Source organism: Leopardus geoffroyi, chromosome A1 (genome assembly GCF_018350155.1).
Source record: "Leopardus geoffroyi isolate Oge1 chromosome A1, O.geoffroyi_Oge1_pat1.0, whole genome shotgun sequence".
Taxonomy (NCBI): domain Eukaryota; kingdom Metazoa; phylum Chordata; class Mammalia; order Carnivora; family Felidae; genus Leopardus; species Leopardus geoffroyi.
The window spans coordinates 119,961,589-119,972,538 of NC_059326.1; the positions used below are offsets into that span (position 1 = coordinate 119,961,589).

General features: G+C 42.2%; 1 protein-coding gene across 1 annotated transcript in view; it reads left to right on the forward strand.

Moving 5' to 3' along the window:
- The window catches only part of KCTD16 (potassium channel tetramerization domain containing 16), a 258,260-nt gene extending 250,297 nt beyond the window's left edge, over window positions 1-7,963 (forward strand). Inside the window, exon 3 of the mRNA XM_045492522.1 lies at window positions 5,539-7,963. Coding sequence (XP_045348478.1) covers window positions 5,539-5,993 — 455 coding nt within the window. The 3' untranslated portion in view covers window positions 5,994-7,963. The remainder of the gene's footprint in view (window positions 1-5,538) is intronic.
- Window positions 7,964-10,950: the final 2,987 nt, after the last annotated feature.

The window sequence follows — 10,950 nt, forward strand, 5'->3', positions numbered from 1 at the left end:
TGTTAGTCGTGAACAGAGGAGGGACTCCTTATCAGCTCGCTGCTTGTAGTTTTAACACAGATTTTATTTATCTCAGAAGCAGTTGGTCCCAGTTCCCAACTTTGTTTTGTTCTGTCCTCTGCAGAGCGAGGCCCTTCAGACATACCAGGACCAGCAGGCCACATGCCCTCCTCAGATGCCTGGGTCCCACCTCCACAGAGTGACCCTTGCAAGCTTCCAGGTTCTAATGACTCCGTCTTCCATCTGTCTCCCCACCCTTAAGTATGGTAGCTGCCCCCCTGCAGTTTCTGTATTTGTCTCTTCAGTGCTGTCTTCACCTTTTTTCATCCTTCCAATCCCTGTTTAGCCGATTCCTTATATTCATTTCTCCCTATTAAGATTACAGGTGGCATATGCATTTTCTTGACTGGCCCCGACTGACCCGTGACTGATTTAACTGTCTGCTCTTACCCAAATTTGCCACCCCTTAATGAGGAGCCCCAGCTGGGCCCATCCAAGGCCAAATGTCCATGAGTGGCAAAGGAAGCAAGAAAGGATGATCACCAGGCTTGAAAATGTATTCCTCTCAGAAGCTTGCACAGCCTGCCTCTTCCCAGTCTCTACTATGAAATATCTTTTCCAAGGTTAGCAGAATTATGAAAACATCAATTTGGCCATTATTGACTTTTCAGCCAGGATACCAAGAAAGTCTTTCAGCAGCCTCAATAAATTAAATCTAGCCACCTAGCTCCCAGACTGGCAGGCTCCTACATCATTGACAGGGAAGACAGGGGAAAGCAGTTTTCCCAGCTGTTGCTGTAAATGATGTGCATTGTGCTCACAGCCATTAGCAGGTGGAGAATATGAAGTGTGGGTAGATTGCAGAGCTCCCTCTTTTAAAAATGCATAAGCACTCTGTGAGTTTGCTAAGTCATGTTTCACGCGGCTCGGTTTGAATTTTTCATAGGGGAGAAATATTCTGTAGTCTTTCCTCTTTCATTCCTCCTTTATCAGTAAGGACTTCTGCCATTAGGGCTATAGTCGAAAGGGGCCGTGTACAGTCGTACAGCTCGCTTGATTGGTCCTCAATATTTCCAAGTTGTACAATGTTGGAAGATTTGAGCTATAAGGACTTAGGCCAGTTGAGGGTCCTGCTCCTCCCCCGTTAATCCAAACTACAAATTACTCCCAGCTCTGGGTTTAAATTTATTTTATGTGTCTTCAAGTCAATTTTTATCTCAGAAGATGCATCCATTTGTGAAATTCTAAGCCCCGCACGGTAAAGGAAACTTCTTTCCGAAAGTCTCCCTGGTCACGTACTGTGTTGTGTGCTTGTGGTCACGGTCCACTCCCACACCAACAACAGACATTACTAAATGTCATTATACATTTTCTTGATGAGTCCAGTCTCAGCATTTGTGTCCTTCCTCACATGATGTTCCAGCCAGGCCTAACAATTGGTTGTATAGCCCATAGGTGGGAACCTACTAATCTTATCTAACAGGCTCCTGATTTGTTTTGTTTATGTAGGTTAACGTCTGGCTTTTAGTAGAGCACTTATGTACAGATGAAAGCAATACTTCTTGGGTGCTGCCTGCCAGCCATGAAACACCTTCACGTTAATTGTCTCATTTTTCTAAAACCTCTCTGAGGGAGATACTATTATTGGCCTTATTTTATTTTATTTTGTTTTTTTTTATATAGAGAAGCAGCACTCAAGCACGTGCACGAGCATGGGAGAGGGGTAAAGGGAGAGGGAGAAAGAGAGAATCTTAAGGAGGCTCCGTGCCCACACGGAGCCCAATGCAGGGCTGGATCTCACAACCCTGAGATCATGGCCTGAGCTGAAATGAAGAGTCAGACACTTAACTGACTGAGCCAGACAGGTGCCCCTTGTCTTATTTTTTACATGAGGAAATTGAGGCTCATAGAGGTGAAGTAATTTATCCAAACTGACAAATTGTGGGGCTTATTCTGGAGCCTACAAGCTGTGCCCTGTTAGGATCTTAATGCAATTCAGCATATGTGTTTGGGCTCATTCATTCATTCATCAAACATTTTTTACCAAACCTCTATTCTGTGCTGGGCACCACAAATGGTAGAATATCCAACAAATTCAGCAATGGTTTATTTAAAAATAAAGAGTGCGGTTGTGCTGTTTGACCATTAACCAGTTAATAAACCCCTCGAAAAACAATTTTTTTTTTTTTTTTGCTTTTTTAGTATCAATAAATCAGACTTTTCTTAGGATGAAATGGTTTTCTCCCTGTATCTGGCTAATCAGTTGTAACCTATTTTCTCTTCAAATGGAGAGAAATGTTTCAGCCTCTATAGAAAGCTCAGCAGATTGGGAGCAAAAGTATGTTATGATTTTAAGTACCAAGGCATTTATGAGATCGTAATTGGCTATAATTGAGGGGATTCTAGAACACCTTGAGTTACAGAAAGATTGGCCTTTTGCAGATCCTTCCACATCTGCCAGGACTGCTGAGCACATGTCAGTGGGACTTTAAGAGCGGCTGTGTCCAGCCCCCACACACATCACTTCTCTCTTCTGGTTGAAAACCTCTGCTCTGTTTAAGTTCTTGGGAAGCGGGTAATCGGAGAGACAGTGCTTCCAAAAAAAGAAACGGAGTGGTGTCTGTCTTCTTACATTTGAGTATCTTTCGCATTTCATGATGACTCTTCACACAGTATCTCTAGCTGGATTAATACCATTCTCTTCCTTGATTCTGACCTAATATACAGACTTCATAAGCCTTCTTATGAATTATCTTGCCAAAAACGTTAAAACATTCAAATGTTCTCATAAAATATTGAAACACGTGGTAGTATAATGGGCTCCACTAAAATTAAGTTGTTCAATTTCCCTTTAATAGCGATAGCGCCTGGAGGAGGTGGAAAGTAATATTTCTATTTGCCCGGAAGCTGGAGAATCCCAGCTGACATTGGAATCCACGATCAGCCCAGTGGTTAGGGAGGATTCCGCATCTATCCCAGGTTCCTGGCTTGGACGTGCAGTGAGTGTTGTGTACGTTTTTCTGCAGAAACACACGGCGCTCTGTCCGATGATGGTATTTGTGTTACTAAACGGACTTTTAGGAAAGCCCCGGGTGTCCCTCCAAGTCCGCTGAAGGAAATGACTTTGCGGTAGGGAAGGTAACTCTTAGGGAGAAGAGCACAGGACAGGCTTGCACTTCTACCTGTTCAGCAGGGTTTATGGCCAAAATGTTTTGTCATTTCATTGTGAGATAATGGGCAGGCATATCTCAGCACATATTTCTTCTTTTTCTCCTTTCTATCTGTCTCTTCTTTCCTCTCCTTCCTTTTTCTTAAGATTTAGGTCAGTTTCTGCACTTTTCTCAAAAAGGATCAAACTGGATCAGCTCTGGCCTGATATGATTACTTTTTTTTGGCCCAGTGCATTCGAGCCATTTCTCCATCAAGTCATATTAGTATAGGGATGGCTGGGTTTGGAGAGGTAGAGGCAGATTCTGCCTTCAGAAGGAGAGAAACGATACCCTCAGAATCTGAGCTGGCAGACAAAACATTTTCTCTTGCTGGTATTTTCAGTCACCAGCTGGTACATGTTGAGCATTTTCCCTGTTGCATGGAAGATATTTATTGGTAATAGCCTGGGAGAAGTAGAACATTATTGCTGTGGTGATTCCTTTTGGCTAATTGGATTGTTGCATTTCATTTAATGGGTGTATAAATACAATGATTACAGTCACATTTTAAAAAGTGGTCTGAAAGAGTGGGTATACTTTAGAGATAATTGTGGAGCTGGGAGTTGCGATTCACAGGGACTCTTTTTTTTTTCTCCCTCTGGAAAATGTTTAAGATAAGTGTCTATAAATATTTAAGTTATTTAGATATGTAGATGACAGGCCTTTTACAAGAAGACAGGACATAACTTTGCAAATAGTTTCTTTTTCCCTTTTAGGTTTCCTCTACCTTGACCATATTAGAAATGGCACTAAAGTGGAATCTTATTATAATATGATTCATTATTTATGAGAATAAGATATAGCACAAATCAAAACTGGGTCTCCTTTTAAACACATAAAGATACTACATTATCCTTGTCCTCAATATTAGCATCATAAAGGGGACTCATTTCCCTTTATTTTTTATGGCTTAAATGCAATGAGCTATATGAAATGCCCAGCATATAATATATGATGAGTAGATAGTATCAAGTTCATGACTCTAAGAAGACTGTTCGGAGCATAGAAGGCTGGGGGCAGTGACTTATGTTTAGGAACTTGCTTTGTTCCCTAACTGTAGATTTTCTAGTTCAGAGAGTCACCAACCACGTATCTGAAAAATGAGTCTGTCTCCAAACAGCTGAATGCAATGCTATGAGTCAAGACTGAGGGGAATAGGAAGAGAGGAACTCACATTGGCTTAAATATAATACAATGGTTCATAGAGTTTAAAAGCCTACTGACAGTACCAGCTTCAGGTGTGGCTAGATCCAGGACTTAAAAGTGACTGTTAGGATACAGCCTTTTATTGAATTTCTACACTGTACTCCGAGCTAGTTGCTGGGGTTACAACAATAGACACTAGCTGTGCCCACTTCAGGGAGCTCATGGTGAATAGCTGAAATGCATAAAGTAAAAAAGAATTATAACAAAATGTGATATGTGCAATAATAGAGGCACTTTGAAAACAAAACCATAATTCAGAGAAAAAAGTGATAAATATTTCTGAGGAGAGGTGAGCAAGGACTGCAGAGAGAAGTTAAACCCTGAACATTGTTTTTTAAAGAAACGCAGGAATTTTTACAGTCAAGCAAATTCAAGAAGAATGATTAATTGCTTTGGTTATGGTATTTGGGAAATTTACATTCAAATCTCAGCTCTGCCACTTGCAAAATGTACAGACTAGGGTAAGTTTCTTAAATTCTCAGGGTCTGTCTCAGTTTCCTTGTATGGGAACTAGGAGTGGGGCTACTGAGCTCCTAGAATTATCACACGGCTCCCATGAGTTGATGGCTGTGCAGAACTCACCTGGGGGCTGCCACAAAGGAAGCCCTCCCTGACCCTTCCCCTCTTGTACCTGATTACAGTAACGTGGAGCTTTGGATCCGGGTTTAACGTCAGCCACAGTAAAATCAGGTAGCATTTACGGAGGGTAAATATCATGCACTGCATTAAGCATTTCACTTGATTTATTTAAATCCTCCCTACAAACTCAAGGTAGTAGGAGGGTGATTATACTCACCTTCCCAGTGAGGAAGCTGAAGCTTTGAGAATGGAAGGGGACTGCCAGGGTGACAAGGTTAGTGGGTGGTGCAGCTGAGCCATTGGTCACAATGCCTGTGGACGGAAGCGTGATACCATCCTTCCTTTTGTGCAGTAGACCACTAACTTCCTTCCATCAGCAGATTTGGCTTTTGGGTAGTCATGCTGTAGCCCGGCCTGTGTGTCCCCCAGCTTTTTCTGAAGACGTGGCTGTGGACGCTTGGGTGCGTGTGTGTTCAGGTGCTGTGCTGCTCCTCCAGACTGAGGTGACTGGCATTAACCCCTTGGGTGCTGTGCTTCCTTGCAGGTGAGCCTTCCAGGTGGTCATCCTCACACTGCCACTGCTGCTGCAAGAGCACCGCAGGCGACAAAGAAGGGGAGAGTGGCACATCTTGCAATGACCTCTCGACCTCTAGCTGCGACAGCCAGTCTGAGGCCAGCTCTCCGCAGGAGACGGTCATCTGTGGGCCCGTGACACGCCAGACCAACATCCAGACTCTGGACCGTCCCATCAAGAAGGGCCCCGTGCAGCTGATCCAGCAGTCGGAGATGCGGCGGAAAAGCGATCTGCTCCGGACTCTGACTTCGGGCTCCAGGGAGTCGAACATGAGCAGCAAAAAAAAAGCTGTTAAGGAAAAGCTCTCCATTGAGGAAGAGCTGGAGAAATGCATCCAGGATTTCCTAAAGATCAAAATCCCAGATCGGTTCCCCGAGAGGAAACATCCTTGGCAGTCTGAACTTTTACGGAAGTATCATCTATAGGGGAGGGGCGGGGGGCGGGGCAATGGGAGAAGAAAGAAATCATGTCACCATTTGGAAATAAACCTCCTAGCGAAATTCACATTTGAAAGAAAAGTAACAACTAACAATACGTTTGTGAGAAACAGTAGCCCATCAATACACTACTGCCTATTTACCTAGTTCACCTTAACATTTAAATCCACAGGGTAGATCTCTTTCCAGATGTGGAATTATAAGAAAATCTCTTTTTGGTTACTTGTTTGTTTGTTCACTGGGTCCCGTGTGCTGAGCATCTTACTTATAAGGAGAGCCAGCTACAGAGGAGTAGCTGAGAGGCCTTGGGAGTCCTCTCTCCCCAACTGGGTTTTTCTCTCATCTTCTCCCTCCCTCCTTTGAATGAGAGCATGGTAGAAAGAGATCTGGCCCAATGGCATAGGTTCAGGTTTTTTTAATTTTCCTTTTCCTTTTTGTTTATGGGGTGGGGGGGAATGGCAGATTTATATGACTTTTCACTCAAATCTATTATGTGCCAGTTTATATTGACGACATATGCATGAGTATTTGTGCAAACACAAGCACAATGATGTATGTACATACACACAGTGCACACATGTCCCCAGGGCCGGGGCATCCTAAGGGGATCACCCCTGCTCCCAGCAGCAACCTCTTAGACTCCTTCAGACAGAGGAGTCTCAGCTCCTTTCTTAAAACCCTTCTGGGAAGATTTCCCAGCCTCTTTTGGCAACACTTTCTACCATCAGGTAACCCTCGTCGTCAACAAATTGTCTTCCTTATTTTGAAATGAACACCCTCAGGCTCCATAGTACGGTTTTGCTCTTTCTCTGCACTAGGAGAGGGTGAGAAGAGCTAGTAAAACATTCTTTGTATTAAAGAAACAGACATTCCTAGCCGTGAAAATTCTCCCTGACCCCACACTCAGCCTTCCCCACCCTGAGCTGAGTTACCTTCCTTCTCTCAATGTTTTCAGAGTCCTTCCTGCCCACGTTTTAATGGCCTGGGCTTTTCATGTAATCTGCATTCAGTTCTCTGCGTCCCTATATGGCTGTGGAAGTAAGAACAACACACAGGACTTGAATAGGGGTCCAGCCTTTTGTTTTGTTTCTTTAAGAAGCACTTGTATTCCACACTCTACCTGATTTCTCATAGCCTTTTCAAACTACAGTGCTACATTGTTACTTCCTGGTAGCTGGTCTTGTCTTTAGTATTCTGGGATTTGGCTGTGTCTGTACTACGATGTGGCTGTCATTTCCTTGATATGAATGCACGACCCAACTGGATAACTAGAGCTTGAAAATGAAGGTTTTGGCTTTCTAAGCTATCTTTCTTGAGTCCATCTTTGGCCTGTAGAGACACAGCCAAAAAGAAACTGTTAATAGCCATCTATCCATATGGTTCTGTATTCCATAAATGTACTAATAGGTCTTTCATAGGCTTGTGGTAAATGAGGATGAAAAGACCAGTTTTTATTTTCAGCATTCCTCATGCATTTCAGTGGGAACTTAAACAATAATTTGTCAATCATTGTTTGTGTGCCAAGCACTCCTATTTTTATTTTTTATTGTGTGTGTGTGTATGTGTATATGTATCACAGGTAATAAAGGCAACTGGATGACGTCTGTAGGAGGGAAAAGTAATGACCACTTGCTTCCTTTTGAAATATTTTGTTGATGCACATTTATTATGTAAGAGGTTCTCTCTTGATTCCTGTTACTAGTGCCTATTTAGTACATGGATATCTTTCTGAATTTTTGTAATTCTTGCCCTCACCTCTGGGCGACAAACGCAGCCAATGTTTTCCTGTCCTGAGGTTCAAATGGAATTTAAAGGTCTACTTAAGTGAAAAAGAAAGTTCACCTGGGGAGTTGAGTTGTTAAGAGATTTACCATTTATGAATTTAAGTGGTGTCCGTTTATGTATTAGTATATTAGCAGGCATTTGTTCGTAACTACAACATAGTTTTGTAAAGCCTACCAATATGTCTTGTTTCCTTTCAAAGTTCCTTAATACCATACCCAAATACCATCATCCCGATGATAGCAATCCTGCAAAGAATCACAGAATTGAATGGGTCAAGAAGAAATTGAATACAGATAAAATATCCCCAAACTCACTTAGGTCGGATGATTCCTGTGGCCCTGTTGGAATTTGCCATCTACATTAACTGCCCAAGTTTCCAGCTTCCTTAAATTTCAGGCCTGACTATAACGGTGTCAAGACAGAGACGCACTAGTAAGAACTGGAGGAGGAGGAAGATGTCAGTCCACCCCACTGCTTCTACCGCCTGCTTTCAATAGGAAACCCAACACTGCAAAGAAAATGTTCATGGCGTACGTCCCTGACCCTTGACCCGTCGTGAATTTTTTTCTCCATAGGCAATCCTTAGACCTCCCCAGTGATCAAAACTGGTGGTAGGAAATCTGATTAAAACAATAATAACAGTTTTAATCTGGGTCAACTCTAAACTGACACCTACCCGAAGTAGTCCAAGTAGCTAAGACAACTGTGGGTGTTGATTATGGAGATGAATATAGACCTGATCAGGAAATATCTGAGGAGCCACCAAGTCGGTGGGAAGCTTCTGTCCTTGTTTGAGTGCAGTCATCCCCTGAGGAAAGTGTGGTCTGCCACAATGGAAATGAGCTCTAAGTTACACGATTAAACGTTCGGTTACCCCCGATTCATGCCAGTTTCCCAGAGCTTAGTAATAGCTTTAGGAACTTGTAGTTCACTTCTGGACAGAACGATATATGTGGTTCACTTCTTAAATACTGGTTACGATGAGGGCCGTAATTTGCTGATATGAAGAAACTAAGAACATCCGATGGATCGAATGAATGAGGAAGCATATGTATAGAACCCCAACTTAGGTTGCAGTGCTAAAATCCAGTGAGGTTGGGGATGTCACTCTCTACAGGTCCATGGATCTCCTGAAGTCAGAACACATTTATGAAGTCCTCCTACCCACTATCAAAAAGGAAGTGACTTATGTTTAGCAGGAAAGGGGGGAGACAGGAAAATAACACTGTGAGATCACTGTGGTGTCGTGATCTCCCTCCCCCTGCTGAGAAAAAATTGCACTGAGATGTGGTCATAAAACAACAAAGTGAGGTGGCTTCCAGAATATGCTGTGGTGTAATCCTTTGTGATTGTAGGCAGTTATCTTACTGGACATGCATGCCTGGTAAATTAAAATAAAAGGGGAACAACGCACAAATCATGTGTTCCCTTCGCCCTTTATTCCTCCTTAGCCATGTCTACCCTCAACTGATTCACTTAGGGAGACACATTTATTAGAAGAAAACTAATGGACCTTTTCATTTTTCAGTTGCCCTTGTTTGATTCAAAGGCACCTTTATTCCTAGGCACAGATGTGTGTTCTTCATCGTGGGCCCTCTTAGTTGTCAACAGCTTGTGCTTCTGCATTACTTTTGCTTCTCTAGGCTTTAGATTCCCCTCTGATTATCCTTTGTTGCTGCCACAAGCAAAACATGCTCCAGTGAGAAGAAGAAAAGGCATATATGGTGTTTGGCAAAATTTCCTGACACCAACTCCCATAATGGGAGCCACACATAGATTCTCAGACGTTTTCCTTCGTTATAGTTGTAACCTTCCAACTTTGTATGTACCGTGACGAATTAACCCAGCACATTTGAGTGCTGGTATTTTCTGCCACTAGATACCATCCTGTGGAATTTGACTAACCTTGGTCTTCTAGATGATCTTTGCTAGAATGAATGAGAGTCTTTCTGTGAACTTTTAGGGAGAATTCTTTGTCACCTCCACTTGACATAGCAATTTTCAAAGGAAAAATGAAGAGAGTCATTTTTTTCCCCCTGGTGACTCTGTAGCAGATAAATGCTTTTGCCAATTTGCATGCTGGGTTGTAGGTTTAGCATGGGCCATTTCTCTCCTTAATGTCTTGGCATTGTTGGCATCTTGCAATCTTGATGGCCCACTGTTCCAATTTATTTATTTTCTTTTATTTGTCAAATAACACACTAGAGAAGGAATCTGAGTGAGTATTCTGTATTCTGAGTTAAAATGGAGTTAGATGTCATTTGTACAGGACTGTACAATGATTAATATCTGCAGAGAAATTAGACCAAATGAAACCTGCTGGAATGAGTTTGATTTATATTGCCTTCATCACTCTGGATTTAGATGAAATGGTTATTGCTCTCCACCCCTGCTGAAAGAGAAGAGTCTTAAACTTTAATAATCACCATGTTATGATGCAACCACAGAACTTATATGTTTGAAATATCTGTATTTCTCATCTTGCAACATACATTCAAATGGAGATTCTTTTCCTAGTGACCTCCACTGCAAACTTTTAGCAGTGTTGTTCAATACTTGGTGTGCACAAAAATCTTTTGTAGTACCTGTAAAAATGCAGATCCCTTTACCGTAGCTCCAGAGAGAGTGATTCAGAAACTTCTAGCAGGGCCAAGGAATATGCATTTTGGCCCAGCATCTTTAATGATTTTGATGGGATGGTCTCTGGACCTTTAAGAAATTCTGTTGAGGGAACTATGCAGAGGTCTGTATTTGCTCACTTCCTTTCACTTTTATTTCCACTACAAAGAAGCCAAGGCTTACACTATTCATTATCTTAAGAGAAAAGGCCCAAAGAAAAGAATCCTAGGACTAGGGCAGAGTAGATTTCATGGTTCTTCTGCCCCTTCATCTGCCTGTCAACCACAGCACCTTTCCATTTTGTGCATATTTGTGTATTTTGTTTTTGTTTTGTTTTTTGCCAAACTGAAAGCCTGCATCAATTTAGTTTTATGTCTTGGTACTGAGGGTAGATGGGAGCACATCTCTGAGTGAGATGTATCCTTATGATACCCATCAAGGAAGGAAAAAAAGGTGAAGTTTCGCAAGGACAGTTGTTCGTTTCCAGGCCTTGTGCAGTCTGAGTCAGAGGAACTTGATAATGATCCATAATTTAATGGTG